This window comes from Leptinotarsa decemlineata, unplaced genomic scaffold, assembly GCF_025532065.1.
Source record: "Leptinotarsa decemlineata unplaced genomic scaffold, Ldec_3_MD MMD2_tig00000199_RagTag_RagTag, whole genome shotgun sequence".
In the NCBI taxonomy this organism is placed as follows: Eukaryota; Metazoa; Arthropoda; class Insecta; order Coleoptera; family Chrysomelidae; genus Leptinotarsa; species Leptinotarsa decemlineata.
Window position 1 is genome coordinate 7,435,880 of NW_027412544.1, and position 25,910 is coordinate 7,461,789.

At 35.3% G+C, this 25,910-nt stretch overlaps 1 protein-coding gene across 1 annotated transcript; it reads right to left on the reverse strand.

Annotated features, from left to right (window-relative positions):
• Positions 1–24,453: 24,453 nt before the first annotated feature.
• Positions 24,454–25,617, reverse strand: Dop1R2 (dopamine receptor 2). The gene has a single exon (XM_023169006.2). It carries the CDS (start codon positions 25,606–25,608, stop codon positions 24,454–24,456), a length of 1,155 nt encoding a protein of 384 aa, XP_023024774.2. The 5' UTR covers positions 25,609–25,617.
• Positions 25,618–25,910: the final 293 nt, after the last annotated feature.

Sequence of the window (25,910 nt, forward strand, 5' to 3'; positions counted from 1 at the left end):
TATTCTGGAGACATTGTTGGCAACTTTTCAGAACTGAACTGTGTCAAGTTCCGAATTGAAGTTCAACTGTTGGAAGTATCAGTTTTCTAGGATTGTAAAAAGAAACCATCCAGAGGCATTTCAATCGATTTCGCATTGAGACATGTACGATAGAAAGAAAATTGTTATCGCAGGAAGACTGTTATTGTTAGTGTTTCTGAAAACCAATGACTGGGTCAAACAAACTATTAGGACAGCTTTCAGAACAGATTTGTGTTATTTCATTTCCACACTGTACGTAATCAGTTCGAAGGGACTTGAGTTGTATTCCAATTAGCAGCACTTGAAAAATAATATTCGTTTAATAACCAATTATTTGTGACTGACACCCCGACACGCACCGCAACATTCGAGAATATACAGGAATACTCTGAAAAGTAATGAAGTATTCAGAAAAAATCTGGAACGTTCGAGAATATCTCGAAACATCTCAGATTATTGTAGCACGATCAAAGAAGTAATATATTGCGGTACCCCTCTTTCTCCCATCCATGAAGAAAGTTCATGTTTTTACCTGGAAAGCGTTCTTCCTCTGGAAATTTTTGGAACGTCCGAAACATTTTGGGATTTTCGTGAATAGTCTAGAACGTTTCAAAGTCCCAGATCATTGTGTGACATAACGAATGTTTGGAATACAAACTAAGTAGAGAAACGTGTTTTTTGTATTATTCAGTATTCGTATGGAAGTATTTGTTTCGAAATACTTTTACTGTCAGGTAATTCAATGTTTGTATGAGAGTAGCTCTTTCAGGGGGTCTTTTTCTTCCAGTTTACTTCTTAGCATGATCTGAAACTGATAGTTTAATTTTTTTCAAAGGAAGATTTCCACATTTTCTTGTATCAATATGGAGTAATAGAAAGCAAAAAACTTTTTTCCCCAAAAATTCATCAGCCCTAAAAATATAACCCTTGCAATTCAAATAACAGAACAGTTTCGAATATTGTGGAATATTCGGCAACATTCGAAACGTTTTTGTGGTGGTGGAGCTACATAACGCATTGCCATGCAGGAATTCATAGGGAGATCATTGAGACCGATAAGCATCTCAACAATTCCAACAGAAAATGATGTGAACAAAATGTGGTATCCAGTTATCAAGAAAGCCGGAAATAGGCTAGAATGAAATTTATATTGACATCTCACCAACAGCATAGATACCTTGGACTACATACGTCAACTAATTATAACAAGCTAAAGCCTTGCAATCAAAGACAGATAGTGATTGAATCTGTGTCGTAGAATAATTTTAATATATATACCGCTTCAATCATCAGAATTGCAACAATTTTTTCTATACGTGTAGCAAGGACCAAGTTGGTGTCAACATGCCATGAATTTTGGATTTGAAAGATCCATTTATCAATTGAATATTCTCAATGATACTATTTACAATGGAAATTTTGATGAAACAGTTGGAATCAGATACAAAATCTCAGCGTACTCCGATAATATGTCTAAATACTTCACCCAAAGTCTGCAGTGGCTAGGTCTGACTATCAATTCCTTTTGGTGGGTGTTTGGTGGACGAAGCTGTTGCTCTGTACCGGATTACCAGTTGAACTGAAGAACTTCAGGATTCATCGTCTCTCACTATCTCACGCTAGACTGCGCCAATTGTAGGTTCGTCCCTCAGTAATAACCACTTTTCAAAAATACTTTTGTTTAGGTTTACAGGCTTCATTTTCTGTTTATATTACACTCACACAGGTACTGACAGAACTTCTCTCTCCCGTGAATATGAAGTACTGATAGCCTATCTAGCGACAGCATTCTATGTTCGACGAGCAAAATGGGGTGAATTCGTATACATGCATCAAACAATGAAGGAGTATAGCCTTTCAAATAACGAAACAAACTCAGGAATGGAATGAGAAAAATTGTTCAAGTCATCGACATATATACTTTGGAGTCGCATCTCATAATTCATTCATATATTATGGAAACCCTTGAAAAACAAACTCTGGAAACCTTCTCAATCTGAAAGAGTTTGAAAATAAGAGATTATATTCACTTAGGCAAAACAATTCCTTGAAACATTCATCCCTACGTATAACAAACACTCCACAGTCAGATCGAAGACGAATGTTTCCTAGTGAAATGAATATCAAGCACGCGTCAGAAAACGAAGTAGCAAAATATTCAGACGTACCGTACCGTATATGTGACAAATACGAAAGCCTTCAAAAAATATCAGAGAACTCATGGAGGAGTGCGAGTAGGTTGGAAATACCCAAATATGAGCTAGGCTTCATAAAATACCCCAAATCTCACGAGCAATTTGATAACATATACAGAAAAAGAGACCATGAGACAGACTTCCCCGGATTATAAATTACAAATCTAACTCCTGGACAAATACAAAAATAGAGGCCCTGATAAGGGTGTCTAGGTGAGATTGGTTGGTGACAGAAAAAGTGGTAGATTTGAAAAAGAAGAAAAAGAAAGAATAACACAATTTATTGCCCAGTAGATGAATCCATTTACAGGACAAGATATAATATAATAATGCAGTATAAATAAAGACTACTCAAACTAAATGTATAACAAAAGATGGACATATTAAGGATATGACAAATTAAGAAATAAATTCACATATATGATTGAATTAAGAAAAAAAGATGACATATTAATTAATTATTATTTGTAGATAACATGAAATGAAGACAGTGAGCTAGATGATGGTTTGTTCAATTTTGGTTAATATGGTCTTTAGTGGATCGAAATTAATTGACTGTAGTGGGTATTATAATGATCACACATCAAATTCATAGGAAACACTTTTCCAAGGTTAGATCTAATAAAAGGGGTATAGAAAGTAATATGTCTACGTGTAGTAGCTTGAGGTACATTAAAGTTAATTTGTTCTAGTAACGAGGGTGTATCAATGGAACAATGGAAAATTTTGTATAACATAACAATACTTGATGAAACTCTACGTTGCTTCAAGGAAGGCAGACTGAATCTTTGAAGTAGTGTGCAGTAGTCAGTTCCTCTAGCAGGGTACATGGCATCAGTTCTAAATGCAAGAAACTTCAGAAAACGCCTTTGCACAGTTTCCTTGTGTACATTATAGAGAGGATACTAAATCAAATTAGCATACTCTAATTTGGAGCAAACGAGAGATGTATAAAGTATGGTTAAGCGGTAATATTGGTGAATGATTTACAGTTGCGCAAAACAAAGCCAAGATTTTTCTAGCCGATGCCGCGACAATATTGGCGTGGAGAACGAATGTCAACCTGCTGTCGAACGTCACCCCTAGACTTTTACAACTTCTTCACGAAGGAGAGACTATGTCTGATTTGAAACATGTGTGATAGCGATCCATATAGCATTCATCCATTAATGCTGTAGAAGATACTAACAGCAAGTTTAGCTCTCATACTAAAATATGACTTGACAAACATATTAAAGACTTGTCACTGGCCAACAGATCACTGCATCGAGAACAATATACATATATGTGAAAAAGTCCGAAGGTTAAGTTACAGAAAGAGCAGAATATGCTCACGAGTAAAAGAAAATACTTAGCTTCAAAACAGATTTTAAAACATCCATTGGGGAAGGTCAAATATCTAGGAGTGATACTATACCTAGAACCAATACCAAGAAAGGGTAAAAAAGGCTGAGGTAGCACTGGTGCTGACCAGACGCACTAACGAAAAATAATGGGGGGGTTGAAACTAGCTACACCTTGGTGGTCAAACTCATGTTCACATATACATTTACGATCTACTGACCAAAGATGGAGCAAATACTGCTATCAACAAATTGAGAAAAGGGCCAAGACGTGTTTGGAAATACTGGGCACGTGAGAAGTATTGAAGCGTCTCTTGAATATTTCTCCTTTACATCTAATAATACTGTGAGAGATAATAGTGGGCCAATCTATATCGAAAGATTCACCTTATTACAATAAATCTAACAATAAATTTCTATACTGGGTGCCATGACAATCAGGTGATGAGTATGCTGGACATTGATCATAAACTAAATCAGCTGTGAGGATACCAATATCTTCGATTTGGAACCAGATTGCGAAGTAGGTCTGTGAGAAATATTAAGAGTACTGGGAAATATGCTCGAGAATACACTCGTGAAAATTTATATGAATCTTACGAAGAAAACGGAAGAACGACTTCAACGATCGCCTCAAAACAAATACAGGGCTACCCACTGGACACTGGACACTGAGAGGAGAATACTTGAATGTGGTTGTATAACGTAGACTTCAACTGCTGGCATAGCAACAACGGAATAGGAACAATTAGTTATTTTTTATGAGAATGTGAGGCACTAGATCAGAGGAGGAAAGCAATCTATGAAAACCCTCAGATTATGTACATACGAATATGAAAAATGTCTAACAAAGGACCTGAAAAAACGATTACAGGAAAAATGTTTATTCGAATGAATTTATGAAAGAGAAGAGGAGGAAACCCAATAAGTCTATGAACCTGCAGTATTTTCTGTGGAATTTGAAGGAACGGACAGATCAAGAAAAACAAAAACCATTATACTCTGGGATTTTCACTTAACAGTTCCAAAACTCTCAACACGTATTCCACTCCACAATAGCTTATTCAGACGTGTGCACTACTGGATAACTACATATATAATGAAAATATAAATACAATTGGATCAGATGCACCTCATCGAGTGGTGATAAAATGAAAAATATGGTTGGAATATTGTTTTCTCAGAATGTAAATGGGCTGGTACGAATGACTTTTTCGAAACGCTGAATATAAGATACAGGCAATGTTTTGTTTTCATTGGTGCACTCTGTATTGGAACAAATATATTTGAACAGTATATTTAACCACCCACGCTAACCAACAGTCTACCATCTGACCCAAATCTGGTCTTTAGAAATAAAATATTTTCTTCCTCGAGTATCACTTTGTGTGAACCCCACTTCGAAACATTCAAAGAAGTAATGGAGTTCCCTACAGATATTAGAGGATATCAGCAGTGGAAATATAGAATTTTGATAATTGTTCGTTCATCTTTTATGCATGAATTCCCACATTTCTCTTTGTACACTCCGGAGTTTGGTGATGGTTTAGATAATTCGAACTTTGCGACTGCCTTCGCTAATCTCTGCTAATACTCCCAACTAAAATTCAAGTTTTATAATTCTGAGCTCCTTATTACGAGCAAATACAAATTCTTTTAAGGAACAACAAAAAAACTTTTGGAATGACTTGAAAGAGCTTACGACGCACCAGCATTTGTTCGTGTAACACAAAAAGTCCCATTAAAACTCGACGTTACATTCTGTGAGAAATCCGAAGAAGATGAATGAGATTCGGTAACGTCGAGTTGATTGATATCTCGAATGCATATTCTACACCTGAAAGATTGCGCGATATATCAGTAAATTGTTCTGTCACAGCACTGTGATGAATTCATATCGTTGTAGAAACATATGATGAAACTTACGAATTACACTGAATTCCGTGTATTTTCACAGAGCAGACTGCTTAATTGTAAATCAAAAACTACGAGCTTCTGAATTCTGTACCAAACTTGTAACTGGCATCTATTATAATACCATCAAGCAATATTTTGCAATGATAGGGTCGCTAATACTACTCAATTTTGTTTGATTACTCGATACATTGGTATAGTTCAAGTAAACTATACAGTGCAACCTATCTTCCAACATCTCCCCTTGAAATAATATTGTTAGGGAGGTAACTAATTTCGTTATTCAATAATCATTTCTTATTATATAAGAATCACAATAACTTTATAATAAAAAAATAGAAAGAAGATAGTCTTTGCTGACCAGTTAGGAATTAAACGGGTAAATATTTGGGTAAGCAGCAATTGAGAAAGTGTACTCTTTTAACAATATATTCCAATCATTTCGATTTCGACAATGTATACTGTCATCCTCAGGGGAAACTACAATGATAGAACATAAGACTAATTGATATTGTAGAGTTTAAAATTATGTACTTACATTGTCATTGAGGTTGGACTCTGTGATGTTTAAAATAATTTTTGTTATTATTTGATTTTAATGTTGAACTTAGATTTTAGAAATGGGAAAACATTGAAATTAGTTTGGATAGTGATTCAAAAATGATTATAGTTACACATCAAACAATTAAACATATAAAAGTCAAATTTGGTAAAATTATTGTGAATCTAATGAATAAATTCCTTTTTTTTTTTATTCTAAAATTCTGATTTTGTACCAGTCCGGTACATGCGGTCACAAAATAGGTTATAATACTAATTTTGAATGAAAATGGGGAAGAAGAAATAAATGACATGACAGTTCAGAAAACAATTACATTGTTGGATTCAGTATTGCCAAACTTTCATCCTATACAGGAATGCCAATTTGATTATGATTATTTTATGTACTATACTGGACTGGATTGTGATATGAAAAACATTTCAAGAAAAAGTCTCTTTGTAAGGTTACATTCTTCTGATAAAATCCTTACATTATTATAGTTCATATTAGGCCCTGTTTGATTGAAATGTTCGCCTAAGGTACATCTATGTGGGGCCAATCTGCTATCGCTTTCATGTGAGGTAATCAAACAGGGCATAATATGAACTATAATAATGTAAGGATTTTATCAGAAGAATCTAACCTTACAAAGAGACTTTTTCTTGAAATGTCTTTCATATCACAATCCATTCATTGCTTAAATAAAAAAACTGATCTAAATCACCTAAGTGAAATTTACTCTTTTTTAATACAAATTGAAAAAAAATTTCATAATTTCAAAAATTCATCTTTATTAAAGTATAGTACATAAAATATTCATAATAAAATTGGCATTCCTGTATTGGATGAAAGTTTGGCAATACTGAATCGAACAATGTAATTTTTTTCTGAACTGTCATGTCATTTATTTCGTCTTCTCCATTTTCATTCAAAATCAGTATTATAACCTATTTTGTGATCACATGTACCGGCCTGGTACAAAATCAGAATTTTAGAATAAAAAAAGGAATTTATTCATTAGATTCACAATAATTTCACCAAATTTGACGTTTATATGTTTGATGTGTAACTATATTCATTCTTGAATCACTATCCAAACTAATTTCAATGTTTTCCCATTCCTCAAATCTAAGTTCAACATTAAAATCAAATAATAACAAAAATTATTTTAAACATCACTGAGTCCCACCTCAATGACAATGTAAGTACACAATTTTCAACAGTACAATAGCAATTAGTCTTATGTTCTATTATTGTAGTTTTCCCTGTGGATGACAGTATACATTGTCGAAATGATTGGAATATATTGTTAAAAGAGTACACTTTCTCAATTGGTGCTTACCCAAATATTTACCCGATTAATTGATAAACAAATATATAATAAATATTTCGTTTATATAGGTGAGTGGGAAAGTAGAGACTCAAACAGGGTGATAAGTGAAAATAAAATACTTTCGGATACTACTTACATATATATACAATCTATCGCTTCAAAAACACTTCACTAACTTTCTTCGAAAGCTTCTGATAATTCCTCTTCCATATTCTCAGTATTACTATCACTGTCGTCATTTAAATCAATAATTAATTTATTTCCACCATCAATATGGAAGTGTCCTATTTCCATATAGTCTATTTCAACTAAAATTACTGTTTTGATCCTTTTCTGCCAGTCTTCTTCGGTAATATTAGACACTTCTTCTTTAATCAGCTCTATTACCTTCTTATCAAATTTTGGAAAATAATTTTTACCCCTGATGCTCTGCTTCAATTTTCCCCGAATGAACTCGATGGGATTGAAAACACAAACATAGGGGGGAAGTCTCAGTATGGTGTGTCCATACTTTTCAGCTACACTCTCAAGGGCATACTTTTTCAAATGTTTTTGTCTATTAAAGTTCAAGTAGTTGGTTTTTGGTATCGTAATCTTCAAAGAACAAATTGTTATCCATTAAAAAACTTACTGTATTTCGTCTTTCCTCGAATTTTTATTCGGTACTTCGGTACTGTCACGAATGATAGAAAGCGTTGTCAAGAACTATTATACTATTCGCATCCAAATTTGGGATCGATGTGTTTTCAAACCAATCCTCGAAAATATTAGCTTACATGTTCTTGTGATAGTCAACATAGCAGTCCTCAAGTTTTTTACCACATAATTTCGAAGAATTCAGAACCCATCCTTTACTTCCTCCGCAATGCACAATGATAAGTCGCGATCCATTGTTTGCAGGCATCTTAGGCGTACACATTCTCGAACCATCAGTCCACCATTTTGTAACTGTGTCGTGAGTTTCATACCAAGTTCCGTCCAAATGGAAAATTGGCCGTTGTTCTTGTCTATATTTAGTTATTTGTTCTAAGTATTTGCTAAGCAATGCCACTATTCTTCTGCTTTCGATAACTGCTTGACGTTTGTTTATTATTTTGAATCTAAATCCTAATTTCTTTATCTATCCAATTCTGAAGAGTTTTGTCACAGCAGCTCACGTTATGATCGGAAGTATTCAATTTCTTCCTTATGATTTTAGTTGTAGAAATCTTATTGCTTTTGTCTCAGTCGTATAGTGTTTTTTTTCAATGATTTTGTTAGATGAACATCTGGAGGTTTTGGTAATCCTGTATCACATCGCGTTTTGCGTTCATAAGGTTTATTTTTGACTATTTTACGTACATTTGAGAAAGGAATTTCGGTCAAATTTGATGTTGCTTGTGATAGTTTGTTTTCCTCGAAATCAAACTTGAGATGTAAATTCTTATATACATTGAAACATTATCTCTGTGTTACAATATTCAAATGCATTCGAATCTTATTGACTGGTATCTCTTTGTCGCATTGTTCATCATCGCTATGGAATCACTACACTGGAAAAAGCTGCGTTGTTATCACACTCGTTTTTACTATTAGTACTTGTCCATTTTAAACAGGTAACAAAAATTTTGAGTGATAATAACTGCACCAATATCGAATTTCAATACTCAAGTCGCAATCAGTTCTTGAACTGAATATTGACAACACGACGGCTCGCATTCTATTCTTCACCGTAACATGACTTTAAATTTAATTTTATGACTCTTTAGGCAATCATAAAACTCGGTTAGTAAAAATTATCCAATACGAACTGCCATTTCTACGGTCCAAGTGGACTACTTCGCAGCTGGTTTATTTTCATGTATTGGTTTTTTTTGCCTTTGAGAGTGCCTACTACTTTAAGTATGCACAATATCGTTTACTTCGACTATACGTATATATGTATCTCTCCTCGATATACAGTTCGATGTCTGTTAGACTACTGTACACGGGATGTTCCTTCCCCGCTTGGGGATTTGTTCACGAGATGAAGCTGATACTTGGGTCGGATCTCTTCCTGGAAATACCTCGAAACCATGAATGTCACGGTTCACACACACACACACGCGCGCGCGCGCACGCGCGCACACCTGATTTGAAAAAATCGAACGTTATTCACAATATACCATGCAATAATTATTGTGATTTGAACTATATTGGAACTTCCAAAACATTATCAAGTAGAATAACTTCTCTTACAACGCAATATCATCGTACTATCATATTTTCTGTTTCTCCAAAAAAAATCGAGGTCTTTCATACACATTTTTGGCTAATTTATAGTTTTCAATGCCATGAAGCTTCGAAACATATTTCTGTGCTATCTAAGATTTCAATTAGTTTTCGTATTACTAGATAGTTCGTACTGGAACATCTGGCGTGAAATGATCTATTGAAAAACACTTTCCCAACACAGAACTAAAATTATGGTCTCTCGCGTTTTGCTAAGTAAATTAGCGTCCTCAGGAGACATTATGACTGAATTTTACTACTATGTCAAAGTTTTTATATCCTAGTGGCCTAACTACTACATGTGGCGGGCTGGCTGTCCTTGTTCATCTTTCACTGCCTGAACCACTGTGCATGCTGTTTTCGGCGAGTGCATTGGTTTGGGATGTGGAGGTTGAGCAAACCGGCCATCGGATGCCTGCTTCCACGTAACCCCGCTGGATACGGGAATGACAGAATCACTTGTGGTTCTGTTATTCCCTAACTGAATGGCATCCCAACGATGGCGTAATCCCAAGGTGTGTGTATCTGTGCCGAGACAATGAATGGCACTGAGCCTATCAACTCTCTCTACGGAACCTTCGAGATCCCGGGCGCCCTTTCATCGTAACATCGCCTTGTGACGGTAATGCAGAGCTCTGCCGTGATTGACCTTCTTTCCCTAGCTACTTGTGGGACTTTTATGGGTAGGGTAAACTCAAAAATTCTTTCTGACGCTGAGTCTATAGAGGAGATGGATGTCGAGCTTACGACTCAAACTGACCTTCCTGTAAACTTAGATCAGGAGCGAGTCTACAGAGTAGATGGATGTCGAGTTTACGACTCCAACTGACCTCCCTGTAAATTTATTTCAGGAGCAAGTCTATAGAGGAGATGGATGTCGAATTTACGACTCCATCTGACCTCCCTGAAAATTTAGTTCAGGAGCGAGTCTACAGAGGAGATGGATGTCGAATTTACGACTCCATCTGACCTCCCTGAGAATTTAGTTCAGGAGCGAGTCTACAGTGGAGATGAATGTCGAGTTTACGACTCCAACGGACCTCCCTGTGAATTTAGTTCAGGAGCGAGTCTACAGAGGAGATGGATGTCGAGTTTACGACTCCATCTGACCTCCCTGAGAATTTAGTTCAGGAGCGAGTCTACAGAGGAGATGAATGTCGAGTTTACGACTCCATCTGACCTCCCTGAGAATTTAGTTCAGGAGCGAGTCTACAGAGGAGATGAATGTCGAGTTTACGACTCAAACTGTCCTCCATGTGAATTTAATTCAGGAGCGAGTCTACAGAGGAGATGGATGTCAAATTTTCGACTTCCACTGACCTCCCTGTGAATTTAGTTCAGGAGCGAAAGCTGCGGCGTACGCAGAATCTGTCTCAGGTGGGGTAACAAATCCCCCATGAGCAGGTTAGCAAACGTTTGCGTTCAAGTGATGATTCACCAAAACCAGAGGCGAAAAAGCCCTGCACGGCTGAATCTAAGGCATCGTCAGGTGTAGCTGACGTGCAAAAACCTTCATATGGGAAGGTTGTCGTGGGTATCAAGGTGGAAATCTTGCGACTTCACTATCCGACTACCTTTACAGAGCATATACTTTTTGCCTGCCCCACTGGGGACCGCATCAGGTCTTCAGAGTTCTTCAGAGCCGTACTCTTATCATATGACCTGAAATACCACTCACCATACAAACTAATCGGCTTCGTTGAGAAGCTGGGTTTATTTGGCCGAGTGTGACTAGGTGTGAGCCACAGTAAACCCTTGCGGGTTGTGGTGGTGGGCTTTGGACCTAACCTAACATAACATAACTACCTGTTAGTATTACTTAACTACACCTATGCTGAACTACCTGTCGTTGGGAGAGTGTTTTTCAATAGATTCGTATTAATACTCATTTGTTAGGCTAGTTTTCCCATTTCCATCAATACATCTTGAAATTATCACTCCCGATTGCTTCAAAAATTATTCAAATTTTGAAGACGACTTCCATAATTATCCATATCTGCACATCAGAGATGAATAAAAGGTTAATAATGTCAAACTGATTTCAAATGTGGAGTATATATCCTTCATAATCTGACACCTCTCAATGGATTATATCATTATATCCAGCCTTTTCGTCGCTCTCTTTCAATTCAGAGTGAAAGGATCGGAGAGAAAACTGGTTCAGAGCCGAAATCCGCCATCGTTTCGAAGGAAAATCTCTCTAATACACAGCTGAGCTGCTAGTTTATGTATGAGCCTTGCCTCCTGATTATTATACGCTGAATATTTGATTTGATATATTCAATTTAGAGCGGTTCACCTGCCACGTTGGATGCATACGCTTCCGAAATGAGAAGTTTAAGATTGATTTACATTTTCCGAGGGAATTCTGCGGTAAACATTCGAAATGAAATTTCACTATACAAACAAATGTTGAGACACATTTCTCGAAGGTATGTTCTAGACATAAGATGTTGTTTCACAAATACACAAGTGGATTCACATAAGCCACCAGTACTTTTTCATGCTGCCAGAATGTTTGCTCCCGTAAATTTATTCTGTTTTATTAGAAGAAAAATTGATGTTTTGTGTTTTTGTGACAAACCTGGAGCTACACAAAACTACTTTTATCGAAAGTAATACCACAAGATCTCAACATTTAATAAATAAATCTTCATTTTTTAACGAAATATTCTCAACTGAATGCATCGATATAAGAACAAAATATCAGTTCCCACATGAAACCAAATGTATTATCTGATCAAAGAAAAGTTTCAGCAAGAACATTTGTTTGAAAGTACATATTATCTTATTCGAAGATACAGTAATAGTCGATGAAACTCAAAACCACTGTCCAAGGGTGTATGAAAAGGCAATGAAAATTCAAAAACACAAGGATAATTTCAATAGAAAAGAAGAAGCAATGAACAATAATAAAATCTGGCTACCTGTTCTTGAAGGTACATAAACAAAAAATAACACAATGAGACAAAGCTGTCTTTTCGTTCAAGACATCATAGCTATAGGTATGTAATGTGACAAATCTGCTCTTGTCACGAATGACAGAACATATACACATTCATACGATCAGTTAATTAAATCCTAGCCATTCCATTTTACTCGAAAAAGCACTTGTTGAGAGATTATTTATTTAATAAAAACAGCTATTTTCCTTTATATCTTCTCTATCATTGAATAAAAAATGTGGAAAACTTCCAAAGAGAGGAAGGAAAAGCGATTTCAAATAAAATTCTTCATAAATCATATAGAATAATCATGGAAGTTCCTTTTAGATAAGTACAAACTGAAAAAAAAACCTTTTCATAACAACTACTTCCATATGAACGTTGAGTTGCACGAAAATCTTATTTCCCATTTGGTTTGTGCTACAAACATTCGTTATGGCATTGAACAAATATCATCCATGGGAACACTACACAACGAAATATTCGTATATAAAAGAGTATTGATATAAAATTCAAATATTATAGAACACCTCCATCCTAAAAACCTTATATTTTCTGAAAAATATTCCTTTTCCAATAGTTTCTTGATTTGTTAATTTGAGACTACAGCGTTTTCTAGTATACACTTGTATTTCTCCTTGAAATTATTCGTTTTCATCACAGTTGCCACAAATTGGCATCATCAACTTATTAAAACTTTAATAAATTGATTTCGCTCTTGAAATAAGCTATCACAACTCAGGTTGTTTATAACATCAAAAGATGACAAAGTTTTAATTGAATTTTTAAAATCGTTTGAAGTTCGTGACTTACAAAATCAACAACATTCTGCTGACAAAAGAGGTATGATTGGGTTTGATTGAAAACTGATGAAAAATGTTCGGTCTTGAGCTTCTCTTCAGAATTATGGAACTTCGACAGTTTAATAAACAAATTTATAAGAGACAGAGTTCAAAAAGTTGTGGTGTCATTGAAAGTGTGATTACTTTGAGTGACAATCTAAAAATAATTCCAAACTATGAAATTTAAATAGTGAATACCTAATACCATAATTGTAACTAGAAATTGTAATGTAGTTATTATCAATTAATCAATAGTTCTTCAATTTTTGACTCCAAGTTTTACATAACTACTGTAGTGTGACCGCTCTCTATAATGTTCCAGTTATTTCGTCAAAAATTCTTAGGTAAGAAATACGTTTCAAATTAATGATTGTGCGATGATTGAAAAAGATGTGACTGCAATGCAAATATTAAGCCAGTCAAATGTTTGAAAATAAATTAAAATCACACTAAACAATTACGTTCGTAATGAGGCGATCATGAAAACTACTCATTAGTTATGTATATTTTTCAAACAGATATGTGATCTATGATTTTTTACGCTTCAAATATCAAATGAAGTATAAAACATTTCTTCTGAGTTGATGGAAATACGTATTTTCCACTCAATTAAACTTTGTTCTTCTACAACTGACGTGGAAAAAGTGAATTCAAATTTTCAAAAAACGGTTCCACTGTTTCGTTCTGGGATATTTTGGCCCCAATGTTTGCAATGACACCTTATGAAAAAATCCACGTATTTGAATTTAATTACGCCCTGATCGTGTAACTGTTGTCGAAAAAATGATTTGAATTTCTTGATATTGTCAGGAAATTATATTATAGGTAGGAACAACGGAATTGATCAAAACCAGATAATAACTGTGATCGAAGTAGTTGGGTTCAAGTAAAAATGACAAATTAATTTTACTATTCATTCCGATTTGAAAATTATTTATAACGGTTTATATTATGTATAAGGTGAATGTTCAAATTTCGCGGGCAACGATTGGCAATTATTTCATTTTTTCATGTTGGTATACTCATCTCAAACATATGTTCACAGATTTGGCTATTTAGCATGTTTATTTTATTGGTGAGAGGCATAAAAGTTGAAGAGTTTTGCGTGTTGGGCGATTTTCTGATATCGAAGAAAATGAAACAAAGAATTTACATGCAACCCGCATGGGTTTATTGTGGCTAACACCTATTCACACTCGACCAAGTAAACCCAGCTTCTTAACGAAGCCGATTAGTTTGTATGATGAGTGGTATTTCAGGTAAGATGGTAAGAGTACGGCTCTATCCAATTCCTGAAACCTGATGCGGTCCCCAACGGGGCAGGCTCATAGGATGTGCTTTGCTGTTTCATCATTTTCTAAACACAGGTGACACACACTGTCTTCCTACAGTCCTACTCTCTGCATATGATGATTCAAATGACAGTGATCTGTAAGAAGGCCTGTTAGACATCGTAGTTCATCCCTACTGTACTCCAATGACTGTTTGGTATCAAGCATCGAAGGGTGAACAAACGCCTTGGAGTCCATAAATCTTCATGCCATCCAGATTTTCTACTTTTTTCGGCAAAGCAAAAAGGCGATGCCAATGGAAGGGTCTGGTCCGATGAAGCTGCTGGATTCTCAGAACATTATGGCCAGGAATCCAGACCAAAAACAATCTCTTCCTATTGGGGAGAGTCGTTTTTGGCAATTTGCTACCAATTTAGACGTTGCTCGGTAGGAGCCAAAAGCTTCCAACACCGCCTAACTGTCCAAGAATATTAGCAGCGGACTTACTCAGAACATAAATGAGCCAATCAGGATTCCTGACCGTGATGGAGAAATGGAGAATATGCTGGTCTTCTGGGTCTATACCCAACAACTAATACAGAAATTTACAAAGTCACCGTGAAGTCTCCATTTGGATCTTCTGACCACAAACTCATTTCAATGTTGGGAACACTATTGTTCAATGTTGGGGAATAATCAAAGCCGCGCAAAGTTTGGCATTACATATCTTGAAGACCATTTCCATCAACTTGTGCTTCTGAAGTCACGGAAGTTATTCAATCATCCATGAATGCATATATTCTTTTTTCAATGAAACGACCTCCTAACGGCAGACCTTGGTTCAACAAAAATTGCGAGCAAGCTTTCGCCTCCAAAAATCTCGCCTACCGGCAGTGGCGCAAAAATCCCAGTGCCGAAAATCGAACTATGTTTGTTAATGCTCGCAACAGCTGCAAACTTAGAATAAATGAAAGCAAAGAACTTCACAATTAGAGAATCAGGGATAAACTGCTTGCCAATCCCAACGGGTCTTAATCCATATGGTCGTTAGCTGAAGCTGTTAATCAGAACTTTACAAAATCCACAATTCCACTGCTAACACTAGCGGATGGTTCAATTGTAACAACAGCCATAGAAAAATCAAATATACTAGATGATCAATTTGCGTTCCACTCCACAGTCAATTTTCTGGAAAAGGCAACACCCGCCGTTCCCGCACTAGAATCCATAATGCCGGAAATTACTTTTCGGTAACGTCTAGTCAGGCGAATTTTGAAGCAGCCCAATATCAACCAGGCGTCTGGCCCTGATGAAGTGCCCGTCATCTTGAAAAGTGCGCAAATGAACTCGCACCAGTATTTTGCAGATTTTTCAACTTGTCTCATAAGAAAGGGGTTGTTCCTTCTTGTTGGAAGATTGCTCGCGTCCAGAATATTCCCAAAAAAAGGCAAGAAAAATCTTTCAAATAACTATAGACCAGTCGCTTTGCTATCAGTAATATCAAAAATCATGGAGAAAGTCGTAAACCACCAAATCCACAAATATTTGGAAGACTTCAACATTTTGAGTGATCATCAATATGGCTTTCGGAAATGAAGATCAACAGGCGACTTTCTATAGTATGTCACCCTTATTTGGAATAACGCAATCGAGAAACATGGAGAGTCGAAAGCTGTTGCGATATTTCTGAAGTCATTGACCGTGTGTGGCATGAGGCTTTGCTGGCCAAGCTTCGATGCTATGGCTTGTCGAATCATTTTTGTGTATGGCTTTTCAGCTTCCTGAAAAAACGTTCCCTGCAAGTGACCGTCAATGGATATCTCTCAAATACTTTCACCATCAACGCTGGTGTTCCCCTGGGCTCCATATTGTCTCCAACCCTCTTTTTATTGTATATCAAAGACTAAGTGGAAAAAACCAAGAACCCAGTATATTGCTCTGCTGACTATAGCATACTTGTCTCGTCATTCCATGTGGATACCAGGACATCGGCTACGGAGGCACATCTTACCCGGCAGGAGATTGCAAATTTTATTGAGGATCATGGCAGTCATGTCGCTGAAATAGCAAAGGCTGCTTCTTGAAAGCTTGGAACACTGTTCCGAACCAGAAAACTGTACACACCTCAGCAACTTTTGATGCTTCATAAAGCTCAGATCAAACCTTCTTTGGAATATTGTTTTCATGTATGGAGCTCTGCCCAAGCATACCCTGAAGCTGCTGGATTCCATCCAGAAAAGATGCATCCGCCTGATTGAAGACGCGAACATCACGTGCAACCTTGATAGCCTGGAACATCGGAGAGAGGTTGGAGATTTGTCTCTCTTCAATAGATACTTTCACGAGAAGAGTTCAAGTGACTTGGCACATTTGCTTCCACCAAGAGCGGTATGTGGAATGAACTTCCTGAGAACGTTTTCCCAAATGGATTTAATCTCCAGCGATTCAAATCCAATGTGAATCGCTTCTTTCGCATAGGCACCGCTCTGAGAGCGCTTTAAGGATGTTTCTACAGTGCGAATGTTGTGTCCAAAAAAAATAAAAAAAATTGTGTAGTATTCTTGTAAATGATATCTGTTTAAATTGTATAACGAATGTTTGTAGTATGAATTGAATAGAAAAAACGAATTTCGGAAGGGCTTTTCTTTCAGTTTGTATCTTTATGAGCATAATCTAAAGATCTATGTGGAAAGTTTATGTTCAACTTGATTGCTTTCTTTCTTCCTTCGGAAGATTCCCAATTCAAATATATTTTTTGTCAATCAAGATATTCTCCATCAATAATTTCTTAGGTTGTGAGCACGAAATGAAATCACTTTGAGAACATTAATCATTTCGAGAAAGCTAAGTATATGAAAAAAATTAGCATTCATTTCATTCATCAGCTGAATTAATGAATATGACAGGTATTGCAGAAACGAAAGTGCAAAGGAAGTGACTTGCTTACGCAGAGACTAACCTTTACATTTCCGCCTCCGCTACGTGACCTTCGTTACAATACTGCATACGTGCGCCTTTGTTTGCAAATTGTCTAAAAATTGTATGACCCACTATTTGCTGGTATTGCCAAATGTACGTTTCTTCTATTATTATATGTATTCTGTGACCATTGTATGACATAAAATCGTAGATGGCGCAAGCTATGCAATTGCCGAGAAATAAAATTAGTTCTATGAATAACATTGAACACCTTATTGAATTTCTACCAATATTCTAAAATTATTACCAAAATCACTTATAATGTTCACAGGTATAACTCTGAAATCACTTCACCAAATAATTTGGTTAAGTATTTCTTGAAGTTTTCGAAAAATTCAATGACGGCTCTGAATCCCTTATCTCATCTACATTTCACACATTAAATGATCCCTATATGCGATTCCTTTCTTAATTACATTGACAGAAGACATTTTCGACCTTTCCTAGAAAACAGGTAAACACTCTGATAAATGTAAAAGTAATGCATCATTCCCTTTCAGTAGCATTTCCAATCGGCAACCCTTATCTCTTTACACTTTATCTCAATATATCCTGTCCATTCTAATCACTGCTTCCTATGAAATAGACAAAATTCCTATTTGGAGCACGTCTCTACAAACGAAGGAGAGCAATAATTCTCAAATTACAAGAGATATATGACCAGTGGCGCCACAATGAATCAAACTGCGTAATATCATCCTGTGACCGAAAGGACCGAACTAGACATAACAAGGAAGGAGTAAATTGTATAGTATAACTCAATCACCAGTTTTTCGTTTTCAGAAATGTATCGAACTGACATTTTAAATCTCAGTGATGAAACCCATAGGTTAATATAAACCTGACTGGTAAAACCAGCTGGTAGGTATAGTGTTTTCAGAGATATATTGAATTAAAGAAACCAAAATCCGGGTTGGTAGGCCGTGAAAGCTTTTGTTCTTATATACGGAACTTACAATTTATAAACCTGAATATATACAACTTGATTTGACGAACAAATGTCAATGTATAGAATAAGTTCCTTCATAAGTAGAAAATTGAAGTTCTTCCATGAAAATATAACTTCCATTTACAAATTTTGTAGTCAAAATAATACATAAATATGTTTGATTTTCTAGAATTAGTATAAAAAAACTAATGTTCTTGGTTGAAATATAAATTTTCATGCTGACCGTTGTGAACAGAACATTTACAATGTTTGTAAGACATGCAATATCACTTCAATTCAAGATTCATATTTGAAGTAGAGATATCTATATCTCATAATCAAGATGTAGAACTCAGCTCAATTTTATGAAAGCTAGAGTTGTTGATGCCAAAGCATGTGTATATTGTGTATGTATTCTGGTGGGAAGAAGAGCTTGCCAAATCTCATCAGTGTTCTAAAGAAGGGTATAATGCCTCGGGTTTTATTGTGAACAGGTTGCTTCTTGTGTAAAATATAATTCGTTTCATCAGTTAATTCTCAGTGTCTGAACCTAGCAACTGAAAATTTACATTCTAGACTGGAATCTGAATAACATGAATTGAAACTGTAATCAAACGTATTTGAGTATTACCACTTCCAGTTCTTTATCTGTGAATAACAAAGCCAGGTAACACGACTGAAAGGTTGAAACAATTTGGGTGGTTAGTGCGTTCTTATGAAGAAGAATTCAAGGAAATGCAACAATATCAATTGGGATTATACGAACGTGGTTTACATTTTAACGAGCTATTTTGACCAACTGACAGTCCATTTTCGTATTTCACTGCAGATACAGCTACCGGATCGAGTCTCGGTATCGACTCTTTCTTGATTGAAATAGCGATGGGGTTGTTAACTAATAGAGGTTTCTCTGGCTCTGAAACGTTAACTGAAACTACTGACAAACATATTAATATCAATATTTCTAGAAATATTTCTTTGTATCTGCCATATGGCAATTCCAACAACCCGATAAGGTTTGTTTAAGTTATTTGTTAGTGTAGTGTACATAACAAAAAGCCCCCATGTCATCCGTCCATTCCGAAAGAACAGCAAGTGCAAATAATTGATGAGATGGTAGTGAATCCTGAACAGTCTACTTATTCCGATGCGAATGTTTGTGAGGTGTCTCCTTCTACTGTGTTCTACTTTTGATGAGGAATAGGTATCATCCATATAAAATTGAAATGGTACACCAGTCAACTGAACATGACCCTGATCAAAGAACAGAATTCTGCGAAATCATGACGAAAATCATTGCAAGATATCCTATCTATCTCCACAATATTTGGTTAAGTAACGAATGTACACTTTTTCAACGGCAACGTTCACAGACAAAATTGCCGTTATTGGAGTGACACCAACCCTCACGTTTTCCGGGAAGCACATACCCAATATCCAGAAAAAATTAACGTTTGGGCAGGAATATTGGAAAAACATATTGTAGAATCTCTATTTATTGATCAAAATTTAACAGGGAAACTGTATTTGAATATGCTGGGAACTACTGTTAACCCTCTCATCACTGAAATTGTCGAAGCGAATCCTAATGAATTCGATATGGATATTGTATTCCAAAAAGATGGAGCACCACCACATTACTCCAGACAAGTGAGAAACTATTTGGATGCTACTTTTTCCGGTCGTTGGATTGGCCGTCGAGGTCCTTGAGAATGGCCAGCCCGCTCGCCAGATTTGACACATTTGCACTTTTTTATGGGGCTATTTGTAGCAAAAGGTGTACGAAAGTGAACCTGCTTCAATATTGGATATATGGCAGAGAAAAATGAATATTTGTAGATATATTGACATTACTGTGTTCGAAAATGTTCGGCGTCAAATATCGAATAGGCTATTCATATGTCAAGGAGTTCAAGGCAACCATTTCGAGCATCTTCTGAACTAACCTCAAACTTATTAACTCATATTATGTAGTTAAATGTCAATGTATTCAGGCAATTATTAAAAGTTCCGCCATTTTGTTGTAGTTGAAGATGTTGAAATTATATTCTATATTCTATTGTGAAACATTTGTCAGGAGCTTCAAAAATATGTATCACAAGACCCCCTTTCCTGAAATGAAATAATAGTGAAATAAACTACAAGTAAAAATAGAACAATTGAATAAATAAAAATAAAGGAATGAAAAAAGAAAATAAAAATAATCACCCGAAGAATTATGATTCAAGGCCCATTCAATTTGGAATGGCCTCTAGCAATTTTCTGAAAAATTTCAAAAGGTACTCAAAAAAATTGCAAAAGTTATAAACAAATTCTAACTCACGGAACTCTATCACCAATATTTATAGGTAATTTTAATTTAGATGCGAAAATAGCGCTAAAAGCGAGCGATACGCATCCCGCACGCGCCGACCGATATGGACCTTTGAACAATAAAAATTATTTTAACCCATTAAATATCATTATTGAAGGAAAAATGCACATACCTTCTAGACACTTGAATAAACAAAAATCCATGGAAAAATTTTTCCCGTGATTATTTTATTAAATATACTTCAGTCAATCAACTGATTTTTAAAAGTTTCAAATTTACATAAAAACCTTTATGATTTTTGAACTGAAAACCACACATTTTCTTCACTTCTTCATTCACTTTATTATTCAAATTTATTCGTATTCTTATTATTTCAAGTTACATAAAAATGATTTTTCATAATTTTCAGCTCTATTTGATTAAAAAATTGTTATAAACAAATGTGATGAATATTATTATTTTTAAAAACAGAATAGTTTTAAAAAAATGTATTGCTTGAAAATACATTTGTTGATTAACCATTTTTTTAACTACTAATCATTAATTACTAATCATTATTTTATTTCTCTTTGATATGCCAAAAAACTTCATTTAATTTTTTATATTTCCTTTAATTTCTTCAATGAACAATTTGTTTTTTCCTAGTGAATTCTTACGATATATTTTTTATTACTACCAAAAAAACAAAAACAGCCATATGTCACTTTTTGTATAAAAAATTTGTTCTCTATTTTTACATTTTTTTTTCACACAAAGAGTGACACATGGTTGTTTTTGTTTTTTTAGTAGTATTCAAAAAATATATATCGTTAAAATTGATTTGTTTTAAACAAATTGTTTATTACATAAATAAAGAAAGTATAAATTGAAAAAAGTTTTTTCAGAATTTCAAACAGATATAAAAATTATGATTTGACAAATATCGTTCCTTAATATTCATATTTAGTGGCAAAAAAATTTGTTGATCAACAAATGCGTTTTTAAGCAATAACATTTTTTTCAGGAAACAATTTTGTTTTTACAAATCATAATATTCATCACTGATAAAAATCCATCCAAAAAATTTCAAATATTTTATAAACAATACATTTGTTTATAACAATTTTTCAAACAAATAGAGCTCAAAATTATGAAAAATCATTGTAACTTCAAATAATGAGAATACGAATAAATTTGAATTTTGAAAAAAGAATTCATGGCTTTAAATGAATTTTTCACTCTCTAACGTCTCTGATAAAGTGCAAAATCAAAATTTTTTAATTTTTCCAACGGAAATCTTTTTTGAAGGCTTTCAAGAAAAGCTCCAAGAAGTGAACAATATTTGAGGTTGTTAGGGTTTTGATGTAAATTCAAAACTTGTGAAAATTGGTTAATTAACTAAAGTATATCTAATAAAATAATTACAGGAGTTTTTTTAGGGATTTTCATTTATTCAAGTGTCTAGAAGGTATGTGAATTTGTTTTTTCCTAATAATGATATTTAATGGGTTTTTATTGTACAAAGGTCCGTATCGGGATGCCCATTGCAATCAAAATTATAAATATTGTTGATAGAGTACTGGGAGGTGGATTTTTTCTTCAGGATCTTTTTTCAAATTTCGGATACCTTCAATATTTTCCAGGATATTTGCAAAAAAACAATCCCCCCCTTTTTTTATTAAATTGTTTATAACTTTTGCAATTTTTTCGAGTGCCTCTTGAAATTTTTCAAAAAGTTGCTGGAGGTCATTCCGAATCGAATGAGCCCTGGATCATAATTTTCGATGCCCTTGGACAGAAGTTTCATAAAAAGGATCTTGTGACACAGCCATTTCAGTTGTAATATCGAAGTTCAATCAGACACGGTCAAGCACGGTCAGAAGCCGCAACAACCCGAATCTCTCTGTTTTTCGATTGCTTCGTTCCAAAGCTGCGTAACAACTACAAGTAGATCTTAAGAATTCTAAATATCCAACAATGCCAATTGCTTTTTTATATAACCTTCGATAGTAAAGTAACTAGTTTATAGTTTTTCTTGTTTATTTTTGGACTGAACTCAGACATATATATATATATATATATATATATATATATATATATATATATATATATATATATATATATATATATATATATATATATATATATATATATATATATATATATATATATATATATATATATATATATATATATATATTGGATGACCGTTGCTTCCCACTCGGGTACAGTAGGCCAGGCTCCTCCTATCTAGGTAGACAGAAGCTTCGTCGGGGGGCGCAGCGGTCTTGCACGAAGCAATGCTACCACCCGTTTTTTTTTTCGATTTTTTTTATATGAAAACAATTACATTTTTTATCAAGTCGTCTTCTGCTCGGGAGACCTTTTGGTTTTTCTCACATATGCAGCCCTCTTTACGTGGTTATCCGAACCACCCTGGCCTGGATACCGGCGTGAATAAAGGAGGACCCTAATTCTTCACTTTTTGAAAAGACTCTCACACAATTGAGTTATCAACACAATGGACTAACACACAACACAAAACGGAGCCCCACGGTAGCACATGGCATCTGCGTACCTTCTTTGTGGGTGGACGATATCAGCACATCCGTCTATTGCCACGTCCACCACGAAACTCTCAACTCAGACAGTCCTCCAACGAAAACTAAATACACTTTTTTGTAGGATGAATTGAAGTACCCACAAAAAAAAAGAATAGTTGATCATCATCATCATGTATTAGACGGTGATCCAAGTTGATATTCCCGATTCTTCATTTTTCAGAAATTGAAAAATAATTAGTTCCAAATGAAAGTTACGCCAACAGTTCCGGAGCAAAAATATTTCGGAAAAATGCTTGTCAACTTATTCATTGCATCATGTTTGGAAATAGGTGTCGGCTGTATGAACTACTTTGTATTTTGTTCATTTAAAGTCATCCAAACCGACGCGACGTCTCATATGATAGTTAACAGCATTAAAAACAAATTTTGCAATATCAGGCCCATATGAGCCTGGGTCCAAGGTCGAATTTTCCTGCTCTAGATGAAAGCATACAATGAGTTTTTCCATGGTGCATGGATATCCACATTCAACTATTGTGGATTTTTCTTGTCATGTTAGAATATCAAAAAATACAATTTCTAGACTGTTCCATTAGCTAAGAAAATACAAGTACAAAAACTGCATTGCAATACATTTCTTTGACTTGTGCAGTTTTGTGAGGCAATAATGAAACTCTACAGAATTTGGTAGCAGTAAGACGATGCGATGAAAGGCCGTTAGAATGAAAGTCAGTTTCGAAAAAAACATCATAGAATATTATGTATCAATAGATTGTTTGAAAAATTTTTGGTGCCTTGTCATTCTCTTTCCTGAGGAATAATCAATTGACATTATAGAACGAGATAATATTTGTTTCCTCAGTGAGTATTCGAAAATCCCGTTTTTGACTTTGGGCTCAGAAATTTTTGGAATAAGTGTGTTTTGACAACGAATAGAAACAATTTGATTTTTCTAGTGTAGTTTCATCTCACACAGGGTCTTCAAGACAGCAAAAGATAATTTCCATCAATACATGCACATCAATATTTATGACTCACCTTCTAAAATCTCTACTCCAGCAGGCATAGATAACTGGATTCATGCTGGAGTTTATCCATCCCAACCATGTAACCACTGCTAGCACAACTTTTTCGTGACTGATACACTGTATGCAGAACCCCGACAATAAGTTCACTACGAAGAAAGGAAGCCAACATATCACAAATACCCCCATCACTATTCCCAATGTCTTAGCGGCTTTTTTTTCTTTCGCGAATTTGGCTAACTTTCTGCTCAACGAAAAGTTCTTGTTGTGAGAATTGAGACGAGTCGAAGCCATTCGCGAGAGTCCGTTATTTTGAAGAGCTGTCAGTGGTTCGTCCTCTTGAGTTGAATACAGTCTTGTCTCTGGGGCTTTGCAAGCCCCACCTCGGTGTATCCTCAGGGTCAGTTCTAGTTCCCCAGAACCCAACAGGATTTGCTTTGTACCGAGTCTGAGAGATCTAGTCTGAGCAGCCGCTGCTCTGTATATTCTGAAATAGGTGAACAACATGACGAATAGAGGTAAGTAGAAAGATATCGTTGAGGAAAAAATCAGATATCCCAAGTGTTCTGTGAAAGGGCACTGAAATGGCGGAATCGGAGCATTTCTCACTGCTCTCCACCACCCTATGGCTGGGAACGAAATCGCACTGCTGCAAACCCAAACTGCAGCTATCAAAAACATCGATCGGAACTTCGTCATACGCATTGGATAAGTTATTGGGTCGGTTATAGCCCAGTATCTGTCCAACGATATAACACAAAGATTCAGTATCGAAGCCGTACTGAACAATACGTCCAAGCTTCTCCAAACGTCACACAAATCAGCTCCGAAAAACCAGGTGTGTCCCAAAACCTCGTAGAGAGCACTAAAAGGCATAACAACTAAGCCCACTAGGCAATCCGCAACAGCTAGAGAAGTTATGAAATAGTTCGTTGGCGTGTGAAGGTATCTCTCTCTTATGACGGCTAAGATCACCAACATATTTCCAAAAACCGTGCACATGGAGAACAATAATAACAGGCTCACGACTACAGCACGGTCTTGAATGAGTACTGTCCATTTTCTCCAAGCGTCTTGATATTCTGAACTGGTATTCGACACATTTTCTACATTGAAGTAGGTCGCATTGGACAGGCTCCAATAGTAGAAGTCTGAGTTGTTCATATCGGGATATCGGTTCTGAAACAAATAAAGACTATTGGTAACAAATTTGAAAAAGTTCATGAAAGGAAATACATGAAACTAAAATTAATGCTACGCCAGCATGATCAAATATTTTTAATGATTTCTTTTGAAATTCTTCTATTGATGTAATGGTATGAAAATATTTCAATGAAATCATCAATAATTCAGTTCATATGCAATAATAACGTATTATAAAATCTTGGGAATACAATATGAAATTTTCAAAAATACTGTACATGGATAATATATTTTCTGAAGCATATACAGCGTGACTCACGGTC